This window comes from Acinonyx jubatus, chromosome A3 (assembly GCF_027475565.1).
Source record: "Acinonyx jubatus isolate Ajub_Pintada_27869175 chromosome A3, VMU_Ajub_asm_v1.0, whole genome shotgun sequence".
Taxonomy (NCBI): domain Eukaryota; kingdom Metazoa; phylum Chordata; class Mammalia; order Carnivora; family Felidae; genus Acinonyx; species Acinonyx jubatus.
Window position 1 is genome coordinate 44,700,603 of NC_069388.1, and position 27,943 is coordinate 44,728,545.

Sequence of the window (27,943 nt, forward strand, 5' to 3'; positions counted from 1 at the left end):
CCTTTCCTCCCTGATGAAAACTAATGTCAAAGTATTAATTCTAGATCCGGAAGTAAATTCACTTTGGAAAACACACACACACACACACACACACACACACACACACACACACACACACACAGACACACACAATCTCTCATCTATGACCTTTAACACAGAATGGCAAAAGTGTGAACTCTATTTGGAAGCAGCACTTAAAATACTGTTTTAAAGGGATTTTTACAAGAGCAGCATATTCTTTGAAAAGAGATTTTGGATCACCTCATTTAATGATATTCACTTTACACAGGCAAAATTATATTACATTTGAAATTCCAAATAAAAAATTTCAGGAGACAAAATTATATGTGCTTTTACTCCCGCAACTCTGCCCCCCAAATCTAATATTCAGGTGCTTAAATTGCCTTTTCTCAGGTACACTGTAAACGAAGAGAGGAATACAGTGGGCACATGTGAGATGAGGTGGGAACACAGCTGTACAGGCACAGAAAGGACTACAGGAGACAAGTGGTCTGCTGAATAATGACCATGCCCTGATCTCCAGAACCTTAGAGTATCTTACCTTTTATGGCAAATGGGATTTAGCAGATGTGGTTAAATGAAGGATGTGAGAGGGGAAAATTATCCTAGATTATCTGGGTGGTCCCAATGTAATCACGAGGATCTATAAGGAGGCAGGAGGATCAGACACAGAGAGAGCAATGTGAAGATGGAAACAGGGACAGAAGGTGTCATGATGAAGGTCCATGAAACACAGAATGCAGGTAGTCTCTAGAAGCTGGATGAGAAAAGGAAATGGATTCTCCTCTAGAGTCTCCAGAAGAAACACAGACACCTTGATTTTACCACACTGACACTGATTTTGGACTTCAGACCTCCAGAAACTCAAGATAATACATTTGTGTTCTTTCAAGCCACTAAAACTTTGTGGTAACTTGCTACCGTGGCAAAGAAAACTTACAACAACTTACTGTGAGGCATATTAATAGTCTACACAATGGCAGTGGCCATTTCTAGGTGCAGCCATCTGCAGGGTGTGGAAGCACTGGGCCTGGAGAGTTGTCTTCCCATCACCCATTCCCTTCCCTAACGGATGCATGGTGCTCCATGTGCCTCCTCCCCTGCAGCCCAGGTGACTCACAGGAAGCTGACCCCATCCACAGCACCAGGGATTGGAAGCCAATCATGTCCCTACTGGGCCATTCACATTGCTTTAAGGCAATCAGTGCCTTGTTATTGTTCTAGAAGAGGCAAGTAACTAAGTTGTTCCACTCAGACAAAAGGGAAGGGATGGGCTTTTTTTTTTTTTTTATATTTGATTCAAGTTAACACACAGTGTAGTATTGGTTTCAGGAGTATAATTTACTGATTCATCACTTACATACACCCAGTGCTCATCCCAACAAGTGCCCTCCATAATGCCCATCACCCATTTAGCCCATCCCCTCCAGTAACTCTGAGTTTGTTCTCTCTTTAAGAGTCTCTTATGGTTTGTCTCCCTCTCCGTTTTTATCTTTTTTTCCCTTCCCTTCCCTTCCCCTGTGTTCACCTGTTGTGTTTCTCAAATTCCACAGAGGAGTGAAATCATGGTATTTGTCTTTCTCTGACAGACTTATTTCGCTTAGCATTATACCCTCTAGTTCCATCCACATTGTTGCAAATGCCACGATTCCATTCCTTTTCATTGCCCCGGCAGCAACTTCTTACTAGACATGTCTCCAGAGGCAAGGGAAATAAAAACAAAAATGAACTATGGGATCTCATCAAGAGAAGGGCTTTTTATTTTTGGGTTGTCTCTGAATATGAACAAGGAGGGCAGTGACCCAGTTGTTGGCAGCCATCTTACAATCTGAGGGGAAGCTGAAGACAAACCTGCCAGAGGGAAAGGGCAGAGGAGGGAAGACTGTAGAGAATCATGGAAAGAATGTGAGTAAACCATATTCTCTGCCAGCCCTGCCATGAGCTTATTTTATGAAATTAAAATGTTTCTTTTTTATCTTTAAGACAGTTTGAGTTGTGGAGTTTTGTTGTTGTTGTTGTTAGGATGATATAACCATCCGAATTGCTTCAGGAGGCCAGGCTTTTATAACACTAAAAAACCAGATAATAAAAGTAGATGACTCACAAGTGTGAATGGCCACTTAAGGAAAAAAAATCAGAATCTTGAAGCAGTGGTTAATCTGCTATTCTTGTTACTTCTCGCCAACCAAATGTATTTTTCAAGAATGAGAAACTTATTTTCAATAAATACAGGTGACGGTTTTCTAAAATTTTAAAACCAGGTAGGAAAAAGTCACAGCCTTTAAATAGACTGCTCTGAATCGACCTAACAACACAAGATGTAATATAAAATTTATCAAGGGTGTGACTGAGTTTCTTATATATGATTTCATACAAATTTTTGTCTACCTGATAAGTTTTAGTTTTTGTCTACCCAATGGGTGAGTAAAGGTCTCTCAACGGTCCAGAACCGTGTTCCCCTGACTGATGGTGAAATCTTGGCTCATTTTTATTTCCTCTTCTGTGAATTTCTGTTTTATCTCCTTTTGTCTGTTTTGAATTGTTTTTGAGTTGAATTGTTTGTCTTCTTGTCAATTTGTAGGCACTCTCTCTATATTAGAGGCATGAACTCTTTTAATAGCTAAGATGTCATGAATACTTTTCACAGTCTGTGTGTGGCTTTACTCTATCTTTGCACATACAAACCTTTTTCACATTTTTTAAATAAGGTGGAACCTCATTTCTTCTATGGCTTGTGGGTCTTGTCTCTACCTAATGTAGTCTACCACTTCCCAAATGTATATGTTCCCCTAGATTTTCTCCCAAATTTATTGCTTTGTTCTTATATTTAGACCTTAAACAATTTAGAAATTAAATCAATCTGACATCTGACTATGTATGTGATACAAATCAAAGTTCAGAGAGAAAGAGAGACAGAGAGAGACTGAGTTCTTTGAGCTCTCAGGGCTATAGATTAGATTTGATATTCAATGTTATGCAGTCTCATTTCCTAAAAAGAACCTGTGGTTTCTGTCTGGAAGGCTGTGTAATTTTTTTCTTAATCAATGAAAGCCAAATGTCTGTTAGGTCTGTGTCTGTTTAGCTAGATCTCTCTGGCACTCGAAGGCCTTTTTAGTCTAAATCATGACTTTTTTTCAGCTCAAGTAAACATTTCATTAGATCAATTATCACTTCTGATTTTTTCTCCTTTTGGCCTCATGAAGTGCAAGGTAGGTCTGGGCCTGTCCTCAGATCTTATTTATTAACTTCTGATTTTCATCTCTTTGAATTTCTCCTCAATATTGTAGGATATTTCTTTGGAAAATCAACTTTGTTCTTAGCAGAGATCATTACAATCGCCAGTTTATCTATTAAATTTTTAAATTAATGAATTTATAGTTTTTTAAATTAATGTTTTTTTAATTTTTTTTTTACATTTATTCATTTTTGAGAGACAGAGAGAGATAGAGCACAAGTGGGGGAGGGGCAGAGAGAGAGGGAGACACAGAATCCAAAGCAGGCTCCAGGCTCCCAGCTATCAGCATAGAGCCCGACGCGGGGCTCGAACTCACAAACTGCAAGATCATGATCCGAGCCAAAGTCGGATGCACAACCAACTGAGCCACCCAGGCACCCCTAAATTAATGGTTTTTTAAAGCTTTCTTTTAAAACTTTCATTAAGTCTTTTGTTGCTTTTACTGGAATTGTATCCCCCTCAGACATCTTTGAAACAAGATTCTCCAGTTCTCCAGTCAGTTCTTATCAATGGGGCCACACGCTCTGGACCTCAGTTTGGTGCTCCTTCATCAAGGTGCTAATAATCACTCAGCTGTGTGCACTCTCCCAGCTCAGGCCTAGGTCACACTTCTGGAAACTCCAGAGTATCAGCAAACCTGCTCTAAGTGGACCTCACTTTCTGCATAAAACCATTACCCTGCTGTGGAGTGGCTGCTCTCAAACTTCCCCACGTGGTCCTGCTCTACCTGGTGCAAAGTCTCTAAGTAACTCAGCCTTCTGGGAAAGTAACTCAGCCATTTGTGCAGGACTAAGGCTGCAAAAGAGAGTAGGTACGCTACAGGCCCCATACAGAAAGAGGTCTTCACTAAAGGCCTCGGGGAGAGACAGATTTCTCTTCCAGGGATTCTATCAGGGCTTAACAAGCACTCTGAAATCCTGAGATGGTCTTCCACTCCTTCCCCTGAGATCCCAGAGGGCATTTGGCAGTCTCATGGGTCCTCTCCATGGCCCACCTGTGTGATTCCTGAGGGTTTTCCTGTTGTTGGGGACTGGGGAAGCCAACACAGGCCCCTGGTCTTATGCTCCAAGGTCACTGGTACTTGAGCAAAAGAGGGAAAATGAGAGAGCCAGGAGTGTGCACACAACAGCCATCTCTCAGAATGTCTCCTTGGCCCCCAAGGTTGCCTTGTCATGGCAGTGTCAACAGAGCACTGAGAGTGCGGCCTCAGAGCTTCCCCTGACACCTCAGCAACACAGACAAAGCCACCAATAAACCAGTCCCCATAACCAACATCCCTTAAGAACCAAGAACCCTAATAACCAATTACTTTGGCATGTGTTAGTGTATTCTTACCTAAGTAAAAGAAGATGATGAATGGCATACCTGTATGATTTTGGGCAACACATCAACTCCATTTTTAGTGTTTTGTGTTGTAGTTAAATACTTTTTTTCCAAAAAGAAAGTGACAATCCACTTAATAAAAACAACGCGAGCTGCCATGTATGGAATTTTTGTACTGTAAATGTTTTCATTGTCTCGAGTTGTAGTAATGTACACTGGCTTTGGTCTCATATGGGGGATGTCTGGAAGAAAAAAGAGCACATATCAGGTTAGTGAATGTAACCCCCACAGAAGATTCAATTTAACCAAGCAGATAAATATCTGTCTGTTTGAACTACAACTAAAAAGAACCAGAAATTATTAGAAATGACATCTTTTGGTAGGCTTGTTTCTGATTCTGCCTTGCAACCTGACCAAGATGGGATGGTGGGTACTGCTGTTGTGTGCTTGTTACAACTGTGGTATACAGCTGTGGAAGTACTAAGCTAACAACTTATTTTAACAAATTTGACAAATGACAGATTATAAGCCTAAAAATATTTTCACATATATTATAGTTTATTTTATCTTTATTTTATGACAAAATAATTTAATCTTATTTTATGACCAAAAAAATAAAAGCACATATACACATTTTTTCATCATTTTAGGTATTTTAACATCCAATACTACACTAACCATAATCCACTGGACTTTTAGTCTTATATCCTTTTCCCTTTAGATGAATCCAAAGAATAAAATCAATACAATCTGCTTTATGTTAGAAAGAATTCATCTTTGAGGTATCAGACAAATTAATAAGAGGTCCATTCCTCAATCTTTAAATTCCATAATCAATACAAAAAATTACATAGTGTTGGGTTTGAGATAACTACCTGCTGTATGTCCAATTCTCATACTAACTTGTATCCACTTGGAGAAACCTGCATGAAGCAGTTCTCAACAAATAACTTTTAATTTTAGCACATTAATAATGTTTTCTACCTGAATATAGACTATAAAATCAGAAACAAATTCTGAAAAAATATACCCACATATAGTTAACAAAATACACATCTCAGTACCTCTAAAGTTTAGTACTTCTACATCTTTCAAAATGCACCAAGTTTTTGCTATTTTTCCCTTCTCCAAGCATGCATGTGTGTTTGTGTGTGTGTATGTGTAAATAAACACCCTAAGACAACTGAATTAGTAGTCCACATTCTCCAGATGGATTAACGTCTGTCGTGATCTTCCCCTTCCAAAATCGTTCCTGATCCCGGGTGCCTGGGTGGCTCAATTAGTTAAGCATCCGACTTCAGGAAAGGTTATGATATCAAGTTCATAGGTTCAAGCCCTGCATTGGGCTCTGCACTCACAGTGTAGAGCCTGCTTGGGATTTGCTCTTTCCCCTCTCTGCCCCTCCCCCACTCATGCTGGTTTTTTCTCTCAAAATTAAATAAACAAAAATAAGCAAAATTGTTCTTGATTATTCATCTTAACTAATTTCAACTGCTTTAAAACAATAGGGAGAGAAAAATTTGCCCCCCACTGCCACCAATCTAAGGGTGCTTCTGTCCTATGAGCCCTCATTTCTTTTCCTTTTTAAAAATTTTTTAACATTTATTTTAGAGAGAGACAGACAGAGTGCAAGAGGGGGAGGAGCAGAGAGAGAGAGGGAGACCCAGAATCCGAAGCAGGCTCCAGGCTCTGAGCTGTCAGCACAGAGCCCGATGCGGAGCTTGAACCTACAAACTGTGAGATCATGACCTGAGCCCAACTCAGATGCTTAACCGACTGAGCCACCCAGGTGCCCCATGCCCTCCTTTTTTATAGAAGAAAAACTTTATCAGCTAAGTTAGAAACTCCCTTATGTTTCCTTCCTTTCTGGAGCTTACTGTCCCTGGGGTGCCTAACTGCCCTAGCATCGGTCCCGCCATAAGCTATAAGCAGCACCTGCTGGATGGAAGATCCAGTATAAAAGGGCTTACTGTGGGCAGCTGTGTAGCCTGGGCTGGCTTGCCTAGCCACTGAGCAAGGTCTGGGGTCTCACCATACCCCGCCACTCCTAAGAAAAGACCTAAGGGAATGCAAGTTTTTTTTTTAACATTAAAAGTTTTCAATATAATTACAACCAAAAACCCATAACACATGTCAAATTATTCTGAGTACAGGAGCCATAGTCCCCTTTATTGCTGTGAGATGAGGTACCTCTTGAAGCTTGTACAAATAGGTAAAATCATTTACTAGGAAACTTTAAGCCTCTTGCAATAAAGTTACCATTAAATATAAGAATAAAATGGCTATTTTACTTAAAAATAATCAAAGGCCACTTTGAAAGAGACTGGACAGCTTCCCTGTGGACATCCTCTAGATACAACCCAATGTACTTACCAAGTACAGGTTTGTAGATGTTTGTTAACTTAGTAAATGTTGGAAATAAATGAGGAAGATAATATTTTCGAAACAATGTAAAAAGAAATGTAAAACCAGTATCTTGATTCTCCTTATTCTTCCACTCCAAGCTTGCAGCCTTTGGATAATATGTGGAAAAGAACATATGTACATTTACATTTCAACTTAATGTATACTAAACTGAAATGCTGTTATCTTATTAAAATTCCTGTTCTAAACACACAAAAAAATATTTTGACAAATAATGTTGACAATCATGTAATGAAATTGTATCTTAAAACTCAAACAACAAGAATAAAAGCTTCAAAGAAAAGACCTATGGGAATGCAAGTTTTTTTTTTTTTAACATTAAAAGTTTTCAATATAATTACAACCAAAACCCATGACCAAAATGGTAACTACGTGAAACACGGTTTTACTGAGTATTAAAAAAAAATCACACAATGATATCATATCTTTTTAAACTGGCTCTACTACATCATGCCCTTATTTTTCCCCACATGTTCTCTATAAGGATTTAATATTCTTTCTGCCCTTAAACATTTAGTCAGATGTAATCTGGTGGGGTTTTTTTTTTTAACACAAAAAAGGCCATTTATAATAAACAGGAATTTTTTAAAATTTTGTTTAATGTTTATTCACTTTTTGAGAGATGGAGACACAGCGTGAGTGGGGGAGGGGCGGAGGGGGTGGAGGAGACAGAATCAGAAGCAGGCTTCAGGCTCTGAGCTGTCAACACAAAACCCGATGCGGGGCTTGAACCCATGAACTACAAGATCATGACCTGAGCCGAAGTCAGATGCTTAACCGACTGAGCCACCCAGGCAAGCCTATAATAAACAGGAAATAAAGAAATAACCCCTTGCAAGGATTTCATGCAAAATCAGTATCATTAAAAGGCAAAGCTATGGAAACTTGGAAAGTGCATTCTCCTTATTAAAAGCACTCCACAGGCTAAGATAAGCCAGGCCTGCCAGTCCACCTGTACCTGTTACTAGTTCTTAGTACTTGTTAGAACACAGAGTGCTCTAAAGCAGAGCTTCCCAACTTCCTTCATGATGCAGCCCACTTAGAAAATGAAAATACTTTGTGCAGCATCTGAGGTAAAGGGATGTGGAACTTTGAATGCCCCTGGGGCAGAGGGGCTCAGTGTCTGTGACCTGTCAGAAGTTCTAATACACAGAGTGTATCAGAAGTTCTCTGGGGTGAGCCAGTGGAGAAAAGGGAGAGAAAAAGAGAGGGATGGACATGAACATACAATTCTGCACATGATTTATGTACAATCTGCATAAAAACCACCACCTTATATCACCGGCATCCTTCCTCCGCTGGGATTCTGGGGATTGTGTGACTTATCTGAGGTCACACAGCTCATTAGTGACATATCTAGAATGAGACCCAAGTACACCAACACATCCAAGTTCTCAATACTTCATGCTGATCTCCTGGGACAGATGGAATGCCCTACCACTTCTGAACAGGTGGTTTGAGTTGCAGGTGGAAATGCAGAGTTTCCAGAAGACAACAGAATACGCCAGCCTGGTCTTAGGATTTTGGAGTCCTTGTGTTTCTGGTGCTGGCTAAAGGAAATGGGAGAGGAGAGTACACAAGATTGCCCAACAGGACAGAGTAGTCAGAAAGGGAGCCAAGGAATGAATCTTGAGAAACAGCAGAGAGAGACAGTCCCCAAAGAAAAGTGGCAAGAAATAAAAGAAGGGGAGGAGGAAAGCAGGAAGAAAACATGAGAGGAGAGAATATCACGAAGAAGGGGCAGTCACCGTCAAATCACCTGAAAGATGATTTGAGTAGGGCCAAAACTAAAGTGTCCTTCCTCTAGACTTGACCACTAGACCTCCTTCACGATCTTGGGCCTCCGTCTTAGCAGGGACAGGGCAGAGGCAGGTAGCAGTGAGTGTCAGGTGAGGAAGTGGATTTAGCAGAGATTATGACATCAACAAACTTGGTTGTGGAGGACACAGAGATTGGACAGAGTTCCCAGGAAGAACTCAGGGATGACCAGTGTTTGCCAAAAGAAAGGAATCCAGTAGTTCTGAACCATATCAATGCTTAGAAATGTAGACCAAGAGAAAGAGATCGCCCACTGAAATCATAAACTAATGATATTATCTCTGTTTTCAGTTGGTAAACATCAGAGAAAGGAGCCTGTGACATCAAGCAGACCTGTGCTGACAGCACAAAGAAACACCTCTATGTGCTCCCACCCAAATTTTCCTGCCTGCTCTGCCTATTATTTCCAGATCCGCCTGTTTAGCCTCTGGGCCTGCCTCCTCCTCCATCCACCTTGCTAGCCTAGGGATCAGGGTTCAGGAAGGGGCAAAGAGGCAAAAATAGATTGATACACTATGAGAAAACAGAAAATACATATGGCTCTCTGCCCCCACTTCCTGGCATAGAGCCCCTAAAACTCTTGTCATGTCCTAAGAGGTAAGAGCACTGGGAGCATCTTTTGTTCTAGTAAAACAACTCTGGGTGGGCTCCTGGATGGCTCCTGAGTGAGGGCTGGTCACCAGAAAGACCACACTGTGATTAGAACTTGGAATTTTCAGCACCCCCACCCCAACCCTTCCATTTCTCCAGAGGGGAGAGGGGATAGAAATGGAGCATGTCTATGTAAGGAAGCCTCCAGAAAAATCCCAATGGCAAGGGTTTCAGGGAGCTTCCAGGTAAGTCAACATATCCATGTACTGAGAGGGTAATGAAACCCAACTCCACATGAACAGACATTCCTGTGCTTGGGACCCTTCCAGGCTGTGCCCTTTGTATCTCTTCATCTGGCTGCTCATCTGTATCCTTTATCACATACTTTAATAAAGTGGTAAATGGAAACAAAGGTTTCCCGGAGTTCTGCGAGCTACTCTAGCAAATCAGTTGAACCTGAAAAGGAGTTGTGGGAACCTCTGATTTGTAGCCAAGTTGTATAGAAGCAGTGGGTAACCTGGGGCCTACCACTAGTAACTGGCACCTGACTGTGACAGAACCGTCTCATGGGACTGAGCCCTTCTCCTGCGGGATCTGATGCCATCTCCAAGCAGACAGCCTCAAAGCAGAAATAAACTGTAGGACATCCAGCTGGTGTGGTGGAGTTGTCTGATGGGGGAAAACACTCACACGTTTGGTAACCACAAGTGTCAGAAGTGAAGTGTTCTGTGTGAATGTGGTAATGATCTAAAAGTAGGTGGAGAACTGAATTCTTCCCGTGACATACACACTTACACAAAATAGTACACATGCCAGGTCTCTGCTGATGTGACCCGGTACATACTCTATTTTTAGTATCATATAAAATCACCTCAAAGTAAAAAGCAAAGGTACAAATGCTTTCTCTTTCCCACAGAGAGTAAGACCATTACTGAATTATCCCATGATTTTTCTCTTACCTGAATAACCATATATTTCAATAGTATTTGAAGAAAAAAGCATGTTTGGTCCTCAGCAATCTTTTCCCCCGATATGGCTGGTAGGAGTGGAGTGATTTCTTCTGGATATACCTTTGCTGCAGAGTGGGAAAAAAAAGCAGGGCTCTTTCACCAAAGTTAAAGAGGGTTTTGTTTCTGTTTTTAAATGGTCTCTATTAACATACATCTATCCCTCCACTGGAACTGCTCACACTATACTCCAAGCCAGTGTACATGAAGGGCTTAGAAATATGGTACAAATGCTCATGAAACCACCTCTCCCACTAAACCATTCTTTTCTCTTTCAAATTCTGCTTTGGTCAGCCTAAGATCAAGTACCTGTCATTGGGCAATAAAGTAACATGCATTAATAAAGCAATGGCCCTAACTGGCAAGTTCTTGAAAACTCACAAGACACAAATGGCTGCTATTAATACTCCCAGAAGGCCACTATTGTCCTTCCATGAATGCTGCATGAAATACACAGCTGGCAAAAAAGAGCCTGGGTGAGCAGATGAATGTCCGCTCATGAAACAATCTGAGGAGGACAATAGACAGTAGTTTTGGATGGCGGATTTAAATCTCATTAACAGCCACAAAAACACTCCAGACATACCACGTGTCTCTACTTCCTGCTATTGCCAACATCTGTCCCCTCCCTTCCATTCTTGTTTCCACCACTTCAGGAAATTTCTCCTGTCATCATTTCATATAAAATAGGCTCCAATTCTTTCAATTCTAATGTCTTTAAGACTTTACTGTGAATATAAGCAGAAAATAACTCCTCCTCTGAACCATCTGTGAAATAAAGATTTCTATGTAGGATAATGACAAACCAAGGAATTCCTCAATGTAACTTCAAGAGTCATTCCAGCCTGTAAGATCTGCTAAAGTTACTCACCATCAGCTCCACTAGGGCTAGGACTGATGAGTGTCTCCAGCGTACAGGGCCCTCTGGATGACATGATTGCTGGGAAACCAGGCACAAGGCAAGCAAAAATCAGCACCTGCTCTTCTGCACAGTTTGTCTGAAGTGCTTGAAGCCACAGAAGAAACAGCCTGATCCCTTCACATCTTATCTAAAAGCAGAATTAAAGGCAACAAAATTAAACACCCAAATGTATATACAGAGATGCACTGCAATGCAGAATCAGTTCTGAGAAAGAAAAACCAGAAGTTAAAGGTACTGTCGAATTATGGCACCAAGTTCGTCTTAGTGACAAGCAGGCATGCTGCAATGAACACAAGGGTTAAGAGTGTGGGTTATGGAGCCACAGGGCCTGGGTTCAAATTCAGGCTCTGCTACTTTAGCTTAGCTGTGACCAGTGGAGGACTGCTTAACTTCTCTATGCATTAGTCTCCCCCTCTGTAAAATAGGGTAATAGAATTTACCACAAAGTACTGGTATAGGGTTAAGAGAGTTACAACAGTGCCCATATCATCAATTGGTTACCCATGAAAACAATGCAAAGATAATCTTCCTCCAAGTTTACACTATGTTTTGAATAGAGTTTTTGTCATGTCACTACAATATGTACATGTATAATGTAATGTTCTTGAAAATCTGAACACTTAGAGCTAAACAAGACCTTGAAGACCTGGCTCAATGGGATTGGGCAGCTCTCCAGCTTCCCTGCCTTATGTCCCTACTCCATTCTCTCTACCACCTTCATGTGCTCTGAAGAGATGAAAAAAATGTCAGATGAAGCTGCAAGATGCAGTGAGCTCCAAATGCAGGCAACTGAGGGACTGCCTGATCTCCTTTCAACTATACCAAGGTAGTGCAGATTCTTCCAGAGCAAGTGTTTAAGTCAAACATGAGGCTCTACAGGAAAGACGAAAGAAGTGAAGTGAAGTGAAGTGAAGTGAAGTGAAGTGAAGTGAAAAGAAAAAAGAAAAAAAAGCAAGTTTGGCTGACTCCCCACAGAAGTAAAATACACCGAGACAGACACCCTATCTGGAGACAGTTCTACACATCAACAGTAGATTCCAGGACACACTTTCAGACATGCCTGTGGACACACCACTGCTGTGCACAAACCTGCATGACCACTCACACCTGTCCACTTCTCCCCAAGCAGGCAATATAAGTGGGGACATTGCTGAACACATAACAGACAAAACATGACATGGCTCTACGCGTATCTAACCAAACTGCAGAAAATTTAACAGGAGGAAAATTACAAAATTCTATCATGTCTCCAATTTTTTAGGATAACTGTATTTAAGTTAACAAAATATAAATAAGGCCAATAATAAACATAAAGTCACAACCTGATTAGGTTTTAACTATAAGACTATTAATTAAAACAGGAATAAAATGTGGAATCTGTTGTGAAGCTAGGAATAGCTCATCCCCTTTTTTCAACATGTAAGAGAAGTAACACACCAAATTTAAGTAGCTATGAGTGTTTAAGCTGGTATAAAACAAAAAATATACAGACTTATTATTTTTTAGTTGTCTTCAATGTTTATTTAATATAATTTATTGTCAAACTGACTAACATACAGTGTGTACAGTATGCTCTTGGTGTGGGGAGAAGATTCCCATGGTTCATCGCTTACATACAACACCCAGTGCTCATCCCAACAAGTGCTCTCCTCAGTGCCCATCATCCATTTTCTCCTCTCCTCCAGCCCCCATCAACCCTCATTTTCTTCTCTGTATTTAAGAGTCTCTTATGGTTTGCCTCTCTCCCTCTCTGTTTGTAACTATTTTCCCCCTTTCCTTCCCCCATGGTCTTCTGTTAAGTTTCTCAAGTTCCATATATGAGTGAAAACATATGATGCCTGTCTTTCTCTGACTGACTTATTTCACTTAGCATAATACCCTCCAGTTCCATCCATGTTGCTGCAAATGGCATGATTTCATTCTTTCTCATTGCTAAGTAGTATTCCATTTAATATGAACTTATTAAAGTCATACACATAACTCAATTAGCTATAAGTGAATCACCTTCCATAAAGTATATATCCCCAGCTGGCTTCTTTTGTCATTTATGTTTTAGGGTCATCTTATCTAGCATCAAATGGTATTATATATCATTATAAAAGGTATGTTTGTTTTAAAATAAGCCAATGTTAACCTAAAGTTATGCTGCAAACAAATATTCAAGAGTAAGGCTCTGCTGCTCTTTTCTCCCAAAATGGCTCTCAAAACCAGCAAAAGTAATTCAGAGACAACTATAATTTTAACAAGATTGCTGGGGTGAACGGAATCTAGCATGTTAGCTCAGAGGCTTGGAGAGGAACCCTTCCCTTTCCTGAGGATAAAACTGGAGCAGCAAGCGCCTTGCTGACAGTTACTTGACTGTACGCAGTACAATCAAAATTAGAACTCCAAATTCCAAACTCTGAATCCTAAGCCCTTCTCCCCAAATAATATTTAAAATGTATATCACAATAAGTTTTGATGTAAGAACAAAAACTCCAACTAATAAACTCCATATTAGTTTTAATTAAAAATAAAGAGTAAGTCAAGTGGTTTTTAAAGATCTTTTTTCTCTACAAATGGCCTCATTTTGTCACTTTATGGCACTAGTAAATTTAAGAATGTTGCAAAATGACATTGCACATTCATCTAAAATAAATACCTTAATAGAATTTCCAGTGTGTAGAAGCTTCTTTAAAGTTGAGCCTGAAAGTTTAAAACACTGAGTTAGAAAGAGTATATAAATTTATACCATACACACAAAAAAAACTCAGAGTGGATTAAGATGTATTTTTAAAAGGTCAGTTTTAGAAAGAAATATTATACTTATGACAAAAGAAAAGACATTTTTTCATTATACTTTTCATTATATACATCATACATTTCACATCATACATTATACATCATACATTATACATCATACATCATACATTTCATTATACTTATGACAAAAGAAAAGACATTTTTTTTAAAGAAAAGAAAATCAATGTCACAGAAGGAGAGATATCTTTAAGATAAAATTGCTTTAAGTGTGAAACTCTTCGAAACTCTTAAAATAGTCAAAATGACTGATATTAAGTAACACATATACCCACAGTAGATTTAGTGCAAACATCTCATCATGAATAAAATAAATGATTCTTTTCTAATCTCCAAAGGTAAAAATAATATAAAACTACTGCTTATAAAACATTTTTACAAGACTATTTTGCAAATATTCAAGATAGCATGTTTCCTTGCAGTGACAATCACGTTTATATGTTTGGGCCATCAATAAATCCTCTAGCAGAGCTCTTTTGTCACTGTCAAGGAGGAGGAATCAACGTTTACTCAGAACTACACCATTCAACTGCAAAAACTTCAGTGCTGCTGCCCACTTTAATTAGAAAAGTCTCTCTTACAAGGATGGAAACATATTATTCTATAACATGTTCATGTCTTAGTATGGAGTTGGCTTGGCAACCCACCTAAATATCATATGTAGGCTCTAATCTTAACCTTAAAGAAGGAAGTAATCTTTAAAAATAAAAAAATGTATTGGAAGTCAGGCAAGAGAACCTTTTCTTCTAAAATTTTGGGGAAAAAAAATGACTTCAATCTCCTGATGATAAGTTTTATGCAATAATTAAAACTCACACATCAAATCATATTTACTCCAGTAATGTATTTCAAGAGATGTTCCACTAAGAAATAGAGCCAGTCTCAACAAATTTCTACAGGTCATATTTAAGTGGATAGATACAACATGTTAGTTAAATGCACACAATTTTGTAACTGCTGTTGCTATTTATAACACTTAACACTAAGATTCAGTGGAAAGTCACCATTGTTATGACTATGTTACAACACTAAGTCACCAACAACACTAAATCACCAACGGTTGTGAATGAGTAACAGAAGTTAAAGTGCCCTCCTCCCTCTACTTCTGTCACCAAACCATATCCAGTATTTTTTTGGTCTAGAGCCAGCATTTATTGAGCTAATCTCTCTCACAACTAAGGTTCAAGTGTCTGCTCTCATGGGACTATTTTATCCCACACCTCTCCTTAACCTGGGGCCTTGTCCCTTGCCTCCATGTTCACCCATTCTTGGACAAAGGTTGGTCTGCCTCAGTTTAATATTGACTCCAGTATGCCCATGAGGACCTCACGTGGTTGGCAGGGCCAACAGACACTCCACTCCCCAAAAGACTCGAGATAAAGTCCGCTCACACAGCTCTCCTCCTGGACATCTGGTAAATATATCATTTTGCAACACATTCTTGGAACACTTTCTCCTGGTTATTGTGCGTGACCACTGGGGCTTATCAGCCCCTCCCCTACTTTGAATGAGTCTACAGTTTTATTTTTAATGTTTGGCCTACCCATAGTTGCCCATATCCACTCTTCTCTACAATGGAAAGAAGAAAAATACTTATAAATAGGACAGACTTTACAAAGAGACATACAGAATGTCTTGACCCATATCGGCCAACAGTCCCTGACTTTTTTTTTTTTTTTTGAAATTAACCTGGTAATTTGTTAGAGCAGCAATAGAAAACACATACATGTTTGATGTTTCCATCTTGCAAGAAACTCTTGTACATGTGAAGTAGTATAGCTTGGCATTTACGAGCCAGATTCAGAAGTCAGATTGTTAGGGTTCAAATCTAGGTTCTGCATTTACTGTATAACCTGAGTCAGTTACTTAATCTCCCTATGCCTGAGTTTTCTCATCTGTGAAATGGGATAATAACAGTGCCTACCATGGGGAATTATTAATGAAGTTTAAATGAGTTAACATATATAAATGCTTAGAACAGTGCCTGGTATATGAAAAACACATTTTCCCCACAAGATAAGGCATCAGCTATTCTCTAAGAAACTCTTTTTAAATAAGAACAGCATTAGAAAGAAAACTTGTGCAGTAGGAGCACACAGAATAGTGTTTCAACATGAAAACTGGTGATAAATACTGGAGAGCCTTGCCTGGCTACTTTAGGCATTTCCTGAGGTCCAAAGTTCACAAAGATACTGCTACTCTAACTACCATTATGTAATCTTTTTCATTTTAATTTCAAAAAGTTTCTCTCTCTATATCACATCTGTTTGGAATTTTAAATACCCCATCCAAACTATAATTATACCCACTCCCAAATTTTAGGTGCCTCTTCAACCCTACTGATTGCCACTATATTGATTCATGTGAGGGAAGAGTGAATAAATGAGTAAATAAAATCTAATTAGTTGGACTGATTCTATGAACTTCTAACTTCTACTGGCTTTTATTGTATTTTATAAACATCCTTTTAATGTAAGTCTTATTGCTTTTAAGGAGGGCTGGGTCTAGGACAAGAAGAGTGAGGGGTCTGCACAAGAAAACTCAATAATAAAAAAAAATAATATTTTAATACAATAGTTTCTAAAAATCAAAATTAGTGCCAAACAACCCATGATGAACATTATTAAGGTTTTAAATAAGTATCAGTGTTCAGCTGAGTCATACTGGAGCCTAACATAAAAGGAAAACTGTGTACCACTATAGATATGTTTTCATATATTTTTAATGGTTAATTTTTTCCCAGAACATTTAAGCATTGAAAAAACATTGAAAAACAAAAAACTCAATATTGAAGAATCGAAAATTATTAAAACTCACATTAGCTTAAGTTTTGTTTATAACACAGAATGTATTACAATTTTACTCTCCTGGCTTTAATGAAACAAATTCATCAAGATTTTCAAAATCTTCTTTGCCTATGTCATTTTCAATTGTGAGAAGTGCCTTGCTTGACGATTTCTCTTGATGAAGTGGCAATCTTTTAGACACCTTTTAAGGTCACTAGTTCATAAAGATAGTTCTAATATAACTTTAACATTATAAAACTGATTCTTGTGTGGTTTTTATTTTTAAAAAACTCCCTCTGTATATCATGCCTCAAACCAATTAATAAGCAAAGACAGTATACCACCAGGAAGGGTACAAGAACACAGAGAAACACCCTTTAGGGTGCTGATGGTGTGTAAGCCATGCTGCCAGCTGCCAGTGGAGCAGGAACACAGAACTTTCTGGCACTATAATATTTACAATAAGCACAAAGGAACGCAGTCCACTGGAGGAATTTGAAATTAATCTCAAAAGGAATCAGGGAACTAAATATGAAACATATAAAGTATAGAATTTCTAGAAGAAAACATAGAAGATCTTTGTGATCTTGGGTTAGGCAAAGATTCCTTAGACAGGACACCAAAATCACAATCCATAATAGAAAAACCAATAAACTGGAATTTATCAAAATTAGAAACTTTGAATCTTTGAAGGACACAAGTAAAGCAATGAAAAGACAAGTCAGAGATAGGGAGAGAATATTTCCAAGTCACATATCAGGTAAAGCACATAAATCCAGAATACATAAAGAACTTTTAAAATTCAACATTAAGACAAACTAAATTAAAAAAATTTTTTTTAATGTTTATTTATTTTTGAGAGAGAGAGAGAGAGAGAGACAGAATGTGAGCAGGGAACGGGCAGAGAGAGAGAGGGAGACACAGAATCTGAAGCAGCCTCCAGGCTCTGAGCTGTCAGCCCAGAGCCCGACGCAGGGCTTGAACCCATAAACTACGAGAGATCATGACCTGTGCCGAAGCGGGATGCCGACCAACTAAGCCACTCAGGCGCCCCAAACTAAATTTTTTTTAAAAAGTGGTCAATCAATTCATACGTACACTTTGCCAAAGACATACAGATGGCAAATAGCAGAGGAAAAATGTTCAAAGTCATTTGTCATTAGAGAAATGAAAATTAAAACCACAGCAAGGTAGTACTACCATTGAAATAAAAAGACTGATGATACTAAGTGTTGATAGGAACGTAAAGTATTTGGAACTCTCATACTACTGGTGGGAATGTCAACCACTCTGGGAAGCAGTCTGTCAATTAAACATATAATTTTATATGATTCAGCCATTCCATTCTCAAGAGACAGGAAAGTACATGTCTACATAGAGACTTGTACACAAATGTTTACAGTAGTTCTACTTGTATGCAAATACTAGAAACAGACCAAATGCCCATCAACAGGTGAACAGATAAACTATAGTATAACTATACAATGAAATACTATACTACTCAGAAATGAACTATTAAGATATACATCAACACAGATGAATCTCAAAATAATTTTATTGAATGAAAGAAGCCAAAGGAGAGTATATACTGCATGATTCTATTTCTATGAGACTCTAGAAAATCAAACTAATCTATAATGATAAAAAGCAGATCAGTGGTTACCTGGGAACTTGGCGGGGGGGGGGGGGTGGGAAAAAGGCATGAGGAAACCATTGGGAATGATGGCTATGTTCATGATCTTGACTGTTGTAATGATTTCATAGGTGTACACCTATGTCAAAACTTATCAAAATTAACATCTTCTATACATAGAGTTTATTATCATCAATTATACTCCCCAAAAAGACCAGCTTTGTAAAAAAGGAAAAAACAGAGCAGGTGGCTTGGGAGTGACTAAGTGAAAAATTGGGAGGACACAGGTTTTTCTCAGATACAAATCTGCATAATGACAAGTGTCCAGAAGATAAAGTCAGGAAGCCACAAAGGGTGAGGGGGTGAAGGAGCTGATGGGTAAATAGCTAAGCCATTAAAAAAAAAAAAGGCAAGTAAGCAGGAGATCAGAAGACATGGTGGCAATGAGGAGGGACAAGGTACAGTTGAGGAAAGAGAGGTTTCCACAGAGGGGGCAGTGGATGAGGTCTAGAATGGGTCTTGGAGAAAAGAAAGACCACGATCTCACCCCCACAGCTCTGAGGGAGACAGAGAAGCCTGAGAGAAAAGCCAGGTATTAGATAGCTGAGGAGGTGAAACAATGAGGCTGAGACTCTAGGGCTGTGGCTTAACCCAAGAGGATTTCCAGAGGGCCATGTCCAAAGTGGGAAGGAGAGCACCTTCTTGGTGCTTCTCGGTGGGAAGACACCAAGTGGGCTGAGGGGGCATGAGGCTCAGCCATCCCCTGATGGACATGGAGGCATGCAAGGTCCCTGTAACTCAGCCTGGCTGCAATGCACCTCTGAGGAAGTCCTAGTGTAAAGTGCATGGGAGACCCTGTTCCCTAGGGAAGAGGCAGCTGTGGTGTGGCCTATGATGGACCCAGGGAGGGTTGTCAGACTCAGCGTCCGGAGGAGTAGTTAGAGCCCAGTGAGCTGTAGAAACTTTGAGAAATAAGGCTGCTCAGAGGTTGTGTTCACATCCTAAGCACTGTCAGACCACTGTGAAGCCCAAGGCATAAAACCAGGGGGATACTCTTAAAAAGTCACAAGCAAATCTGCAGTTTTTATGACCAATGCAAATCTGCATTGGTTTTTATATTATATATAAGAAGAACCTAGTTGAGCAAACTAGATTAATAATCACTCATTTATAAAAAACACATATGAGGTACTATGTGAATTTTCCATTAATTGAACCTACCCTTTTAAGCCCAAGAGCTATTTATTTGGAGAATTTTTTATATAAAACATCTCTAGTAAAAAATATTTCTTCCCACCCCTCCGCAAACTTTTACTGCGTACAGGCATAGCACTGTACACTGAATGGGACAGGATTTGCTTTCTAGAGGCTCATGAACTGTAAACCCTCTTAAAGGAAACACACATATAACTTCAGTCCTATACTAATGATGCTTGGGTACATGAAAAGGGGCCACAGCCTGCCCCTGCACCAAATATCCTTGGTTTACTATTGTGCCATTCTTGGTCATCTCCTCACATCCTGTGACCTCTCATTATCACACAGAGATAAGGCTTCGAGTGGCCACCCTTGTCCATCGTGATTAACTGAACTAAAATGGAGGGACTGTGGGAAAGGGGATGGGCTAAATGGGTAAGTGGCATTAAGGAATCTACTCCTGAAAGCATTGTTTCACTATATGCTAACTAATTTGTATATAAATTTAAAAAAATAAAAAAATAAAATTAAAAAAATTAAAAAAATTAAAAATAAATATTACTAGGAAAAAAAACAAAATAAAATGACTTCAGGAAAATTTTCCCATTTGTAATCAGTAGTGGAAATTTATAAACAGTTAGTAGCAGGTTAGCATATACCATAGTTCATGAATCATGGGATTCGAGCTCTGTGTCGGGCTCTGTGCTAAGTGTCGAGCCTGCTTGAGATTCTCTCTCCCTCTCTCTTACCTTCCCTCTGCCCCCTCTCTCCTGCTCTCTCTAAAAAAAATAAATAAATAAAATAAAATTTAAAAACAATTTTGAGAGAAATGAAATGTCTCTCTTCACTATGGACAAAACAAAATGGCATGATAGGAAACTGACGTCAAACAATGTGTCAGGTGGTATTTCAAATTAATTTCTTCCTTCCCAGGATAAAACCTGGCTATCCGGTAGGTCTGAGAACTTTTCAGACTTGCAGAATGTAGGAGTTGCTCTTATTTTAGGTTTCTATACTTGGTGACACTATTTGTAGTGTGGGGTAGGAAACATACTGAATCAGTGGTGTGCAAACCCAGCTTTAAGATCCTAACCCAGTATTTCAGAGAACCTTGGCCACTACCAACCACAGTAACATTTTATTACAAAGTTTATACAGTAGTGTTCTTCATATTAGTAAGAAATACTAGATATCTAGAATGTAAAAGATCTAAAATAAGAACTATTAGATACCTAGAATGTCTGGCACTGACTAGTGAAAAGCTTCCTCTCCTTGACTCAAGAGGTTTTGCAGAAGTCAAGAAGATACCAATGCTACGGAAATATTTAAGACACGTTCCTTTCCTCTGAAATCTGGTGTTTCCTTAATATTTACTTAGTTTTTACAACTAACTTCGTCAAGACCTTCAGTGACAAATGATAACCGTTTTAACAAATCTGAATAAACTGAAAAGAATGCAAGAGAGTGAGGTATGTCAAAAAATGTGTAAAGTTACAAATCCACAATCCCTTATTGGCAATTTCAAAATCCAGAAAGCTATGAAAACTAACGCTTTTTGTGTGCAATTCACTAGTGGACAGGACCTGACTTGAATCTGAACTCATCTGGTGGCAACTCCTGACTAACCTGACTGAGGCTCTTTTGGATTTAGTTATGCCACTGTTGCTGAATATTCATATCTTAGGCTACAGAAATAAGAATCCTCTTGGTTACAGGGCGGTGCCCAGTCCCTGGGGTGTTACCTATAGACATCAACATTGTGTTAGTGTCTGTCATACATCAGTACAGGATGATTTTATATGCAAATGCCCATATTTCAGCATTCTGAAATATAACTCATTCTATACACTAGATAAACTAGCTTATTCTACATACTAACGAGGTAAACAACACCTGCTCTTATGCTGGTTCAAAAGGACTATTCCTCTACAATCCCAGTCCAAGAGTCACTGTTCATGGTCAGATGCTATTAAACTGGGTAAAAAGCTACTTGTACCCACAATTTTAACCAGTCCATGTGGTAACAGCAGCCAGAATTAAGGTAACATCACACCACCCATGAGGTGCATAAAGTTGCACAACACAAATGGCAAATGAATTTCTACACCTAGTTCTAGTAAGCTCATTCAGGCTGAGGAGGGGCTATTAATCTCCAGACATTTTAAAGTACTATCTGAAGAAAACAAGTGTGGTTTTCCTATAAAATACGAACAAAATGGAAGGATTATATCTAGCACAGATAAAACATACCGCATGTTATTTCTCATTTTCATCCATTCCCACTACACCATGGAGCACTACAAGTCCTTGTGGTATCTCTTCAGATTGTACTTAGCGTTTGATTTTTAAGTTTTTACTTCAAATACACAAGGTTGAAGTATCAATTAACAGAAATGCTATCAATAACTCTATAATGTAAAGGAAAATCTTCTTTGTGTGTTTGAGAAAGATTTAAAGACCAAGGCACTACCTTAAAGTGAGGATTTAATCATTCAGTTCAGTAGATGTATTTATTATATATACTTTACTAAACAGTTCAATTTATATAAGGGCCAGTAACATTTTTCACATAAATAGTACTAAATTAAATTTGGGATTCTGAATTTTGAAATATCCATCGAACATGCCATGTTCTTTCAGGTCCTGTGTCTTTCACACATTGATCTCTCATCTAAAAAACCCTTTCTGCACTCATATTTCAAGGCTCAGGTGGAGATTTACCTCTCTTGGAGACTTCCTCAGGTCTTCTGAATAGAATTGTTCAACTTTCTTTGTTGCTACCAGTATACTTTTCATAGCGACAGTTATACTGTAATTATTTTATTCTCACCTACCCCTCACCCCAGGCAATCAGCTCACACAATACAAGGATGGTGACATATTCTTTGTTTCAGCCTCAGAACTTTGTTTCTCCCTCAATAAATATTTGAATGAACGAATGATCAGATAGTAGGATGCCATTATGAGGTTATGCTCTCCACAAATATGATCATCTGGCAAGGTATAAAAATTATAGCAACTGTAAGTCTTCTAAGGCAGACAGACCAAACCAGATACTCTTTAAACAGAAAGGTTCACCATCAATATCACAAATTATGCCAGCTGTGCCATGAATATTAAGTTGAGAGGAAATGTTTGATGTCAAGAGCTGCACAGAAAGGGCAGCCGTGGTAACTTGGCTATATTGCAAGTTCCCTCCTGCTGCCACACACTAAGGTATTCAAACACAATAGCTCTGATCAATGATAAAGTCATGAAGAACAAGATATTTTTGTAAGAAAAAAATGAAGTCACTTAAGAAAAATCCTCCAGATCAAATGTTTCTCAAACTATTTTTATCCACAGGAATCCCCTTGGGCTCTTGTTACAGACTGCAGACTGTCTTGAGACCTGGCTGAGTGTCGACTTTGGCTTCGGTCATGATCTCACAGTTTGTGGGTTCAAGCCCCGCATCAGACTCTGCTGTCAGGATCCTCTGTCTCCCTCTCTCTCTGCCCTTTCCCCACTTGTGCTCTCTCTCTCTCAAAAGTAAATAAACATTAAAAAAAAATGCTGACTGTGATTGGCAGGTCTGGCTGGGGCGACATTCTGCATTTTCTAATAAGCTCTCAGGTGAGGCTGATGCTACAGATCTATGAACCATTCTTTTTAAATAGCACTTTTAGAGCAGGGATAGATATTATATTTTCCTCCAAAGTCCAGAGTGGACTTGTCTTGCTTTTAACCAACATATCCTTGTTAGCATTCTTTGTTATAACCTAATCTTGATGGCGCTAGTTATATAAAACATTACTAAAAATTTGACTGGAAAAAAATCCATGTGACTTTAAAAATCTTTAAATTATTCTTACCTATACTCTGGTAATGCCATCGAAAGAAAATTCGTTCAGGTAGAAACTGCAGTATTTTCTATAAAACAAATTTAAAAACTGGTAAGATAAAGAGAACATAAACTACACATTTCATGATAGTACTATGTGTGAAAAGTATATACATAGTTCAGAAAAGAAAACAGAAAGAAAACAAATGATTTATAATAATGTAAATAGCACACCTGACCCTGTAGCCCATGGGACAGTGTCTTACTTGCCCCAGGCAACCTTCTTTACCTGAGTACCTTAAAGATATCACTGTCCCAAGTTTAATTCTTCCTAAAAGAAAACAAGGAAAAGAAGGGTGGAAAAAAACCTAAAATGATAATTTTATCTTAATTAAATCATAGCCATTGCTTAAGAATTAAAAGAATAATTTCTCAAATGCTAGATGCCCCAGGTTTCTGCTTTTTGGCCTTCAATTTCCCGTTTGCATTATCATTACTAGTCTCTGGATACAGACCAGAGTTGGGAAGAAATATGAACAACAAAGAAGAGAAGACCTTGAACATTCATTCAGTGAAATAACAAAATGAAATTGCTGCCAAGAATTTCTTGAAATTAATAGCTAAGTTTCAGATTGCAGACAGGACTTCCACCTCCTTCGCCCCAAACACTGGAAGGTACGATAAAGAATGAATTTATGACATACAAGAGTATTTGGCTAATAAAAAGCAAATCCCTCCCCAAACCCCAAAGGACCTTTTTCTTTTTTCCCCACTGTAAAGTAAGTTTTGGCAAGTTACCGTTGGATCATAAGATTCCTTGTACTTTATTTGCAACCACCTTTTTAAGAAATGTAGAAATTAAAAAAGTCAAAACATTTTCTTGTTATTGAAAGATATCACTATTTTACCACGAAAAATCTTCTTTCTAGGTTATCTAAGCTAATATTCTAACATTTTAAAAGACGAAGGTAAAAAATTTATATCCAGATCTCCTGAATAAGTGTATTTCCAGGCAGCTAATAAACTGCCTCCTCCATCTAAACCTGCCTGGGGTTTTGTTTTGTTTCGTTTTCTTATCTTAACTTTCCAAGTGGGTCAATAACATACATGTATCACATCATTCGTTCTCAGGTGACGACAGTAAATGTATAAGAACGTCTACTGAGAAAAGGCACAACAGGTAAACTTGCATCAAACGCAGGTGATTCCAAATGGCACAGACTTCACACTCGGCCTGGATGCTTTTCCACCCACAGCCTGGCACTGATGGCACCGCCTCACCATCCGGCTCTCACTGCAAGCGTCACCTCCCCATAGAGGTTTTTCCTGGGCGTTCCTTCTAGAAGAGCCTGGCTCCCTCCCCACTGCTCTGATGCTTTCTCTACTGCACGTTCTGTCCTCTTCATAGTCCTCATCCCTCACTGAGGTCTTCTTCAAGTTCACTCATTTGAAGGCAGTATTTCTTCTACCAGAGTGTAAGCCCTGCAAGCGCAAGAACGCCTCTGTCTTTTCCTCTTAAGTATACCCAGCACCTAGAGCGTGGCTGGCACACAGCATGTGCTCAATAAATACTCAGTAAAAGAATTCTGCATTCATTTTATTTGTAAAACCATGAGTTTTACAGGTCATCCTGACCTTTGCTTTGTCCCTTTGTTCATGTTAACATAAAATGTACCTTTGTACTCCTTATATGTCATTGACTGATGACCGATATTTATGTTAAAATGTATGGGCATTTTTTAAACCCTGAACTTAGTAAAGAAAACTCAAAGAATAAAAGCTGTATGATTTAAAAGAATTTTTCAAACTCTGACAAACATAAATAAAAAAATATAAATATATTTAGTTATGGTATTTCTTACAAATTCTTCATACCACACATCTACATGGATGAAAATGCTATAAAACTATATCGAAGACCATTTCTGATTATATATATTAAAAGCTGTATGTGGCTGACCACATGGCTGACAATCACTGACACGAGCTCTCTCCTACATTTCCACTTTTGACTTCCTCTAGAACATGTTGACTTGGTATTTCTTAAGTGCATAACTCTAAAGTGTATCCTATATCCTGTTTTATTCTGTATTAATGCAGACATACTCCCAAACACACTTACACACACACACACACAATGGACAATCAAATCCCATTTAGTGAAAAATATCTACGCACTTGATACCAAGCTTGGTGTCTGAAATGCAAAAATAAGTTCATATTCATAAAATACTTAGTTCTTCCTTCTAAGGGTTTTGTGATTAGTGGGCAAGAGAGATGATAAAGAAAATATCATTCAAGAGGAAAAGAAAAAAGCCCAATAGGAGTTTGTATGAGGAGGTGTAGAGGTGAGGGGGAAAGCACCTCATCTCAGAACCTTCACAGAATGGTTCCAGAAAAAAGGGATGCTTGAGCTGAGACTTGTAGGATTAATTAAATTAGCCTAGTGGAGAACAGGAATAGAAGGAAGAGCATGTGTGAAGGCTAAGAGGAAAAACAGCTTGATACCTGAAAAGAACAGCAGCAGTTAGAGGGTCTACTTGGTTAGTAGGTAGATGAGGATGGGAGGAGAAGGAACTGGATAGGTGAGGCCATGATCTCATGAAGCACTGAATAGGTTCAGTCCCTGAACAAGTTCCAGCTGGGGGGGGGGGGGGGGGCGGGGATTTAAGATGACTGAGACGAGAGGCAGAGACATCAATGAATAGGCAATGGTAGCATTTCAGAGAAGGAATGAAATAGCCTGGACAAAGCTCAGCACGGTAAAGAGGAGATGCATATAATAATGATATTTGAAGGTAAAACTGTTGAGCTGGCAGTCAGAGTAGTTGTGGTGAATGGAGTACTCAAGAAGGATTTCCTAGTGGCTCAGTATGGCAATACCCCTATCTAAGACATCAAATCCAGAAGGAATCCCAGAATTGAAACATGTCCAATTTGGTTCTGGACATCCTGGAATTGGAGGTGTCAACAGACTTCTTAGAGGAGATGTTCTAGGCAATTAGATATATATGGGTCTGGAAGGCAGAAGCAGGACTTGGATGGTAACAGAATATAGGCAACAGCTGAAGATATGTATGCGTAAGGTCCCTCTGAGAGGGCTTAAAATGACAGAAGATGAGACCCTAGAGACATCAGTGCATTGAAGCTCTCTGAAGACAGTAAGGATGAAGAAGGTACAGCAGAAGCTAGAGACATGTGTGCACAGGTCAAAAAAGAAATTTTTGATGTGCCAAGTGTTTGCACATTTATTTATTTTAAAGATTAAAAATACTTATGACTATTTATACGCACAACTAGTTAGAAAAAGTTAAGGATGATGGAAAATATAAGAAACTGATTGCTACCTAACAAAATAACCTCAGTATCAAACCAAGTAAACTCAACGTTATCTGTTGCTCGAAGAACCCATAACCTTCGTCAGCCAGACACCAAACACCAGGCAGGATGGATCAATCTATACATTGCGCAAAGGCAAGTAAATGACTCTTTGGGGGGAAAAAATCAAAGCAGGTCTTCCCCTTGCAATATATATCAACGTGTGTATAAGATGAATAATACACAAAAGGAAGTAAGTAGTATCAACTGGGTTATCTGTTAAGATCCACTATATTAAAAGGGAATCAGAAGTAAATATATCAGTTCTCTATGGAATATTTTAAAAGAACCCATGCAAACACTGTCCTACCAACAAAATGTAAACCTGAACATGCCCAGGAGCTACAGACAAGGCCACAGACAGGAGTGAGAACCCAGAGAGCTGTCTACAAGTTATAGGAAAACATCACAAGCAAAGAGGTTTGTGTGAGAAAATCAACAACTCTGGATCTGAAAATAAAGATCAGGGTCTCAGCAGTCTATTGCCAACCCAAAAGAGCAGCTCTATAGCCCAGAAAAAACATGACCTGGGGATGGGCTACAAGTCTCCAGACGGAAGAGAGAAAGAAGGCCTCCATTTACATCTTAGTTTTACAGTTCAAACTCAAACTTTCCCTTCACTAAAAAAATGTATTACAGGGGTGTCTGGGTGGCTCAGTCAGTTAAGTGTCCCAACTTCGGCTCAGGTCATGATCTCATGGTTTGTGAGTTCAAGCCTTGCGTCAGGCTCTGTGCTGACAGTTTGGAGCCTGAAGCCTGCTTCAGATTCTGTGTCTCCCTCTCTCTCTGCCCTCCCCCCACTCATCTTCTGTCTCTGTCTCTCTCAAAAATAATAAACATTGAAAAAAAGTTTAAAAAAATGTATTACAAAGGCTAATTCAGCATGTTTGATAACAGATGAATAACACTCGTTGCAGGTGGAGTTCTCTGGGAGATGAATGCTGTGGTGGAGTTAGCAGTGCCCTGGTTTACTGGAAAAGTAACATCTG

The 27,943-nt window shown here is 38.9% G+C and overlaps 1 protein-coding gene across 7 annotated transcripts in view; it reads right to left on the bottom strand.

The window, feature by feature from the left end:
* Nucleotides 1–27,943, bottom strand: part of RALGAPA2 (Ral GTPase activating protein catalytic subunit alpha 2) — a 312,686-nt gene that overhangs the window by 231,799 nt on the left and 52,944 nt on the right. For all 7 annotated transcript variants that reach the window (XM_027069474.2, XM_053200306.1, XM_027069476.2 and 4 more), the window contains 6 exons: nucleotides 23,608–23,665; nucleotides 13,983–14,026; nucleotides 11,291–11,468; nucleotides 10,372–10,487; nucleotides 6,953–7,091; nucleotides 4,622–4,821 (listed from right to left, as the gene is read on the bottom strand). In XM_027069474.2, coding sequence (XP_026925275.1) covers nucleotides 4,622–4,821; nucleotides 6,953–7,091; nucleotides 10,372–10,487; nucleotides 11,291–11,468; nucleotides 13,983–14,026; nucleotides 23,608–23,665 — 735 coding nt within the window. The remainder of the gene's footprint in view (nucleotides 1–4,621; nucleotides 4,822–6,952; nucleotides 7,092–10,371; nucleotides 10,488–11,290; nucleotides 11,469–13,982; nucleotides 14,027–23,607; nucleotides 23,666–27,943) is intronic.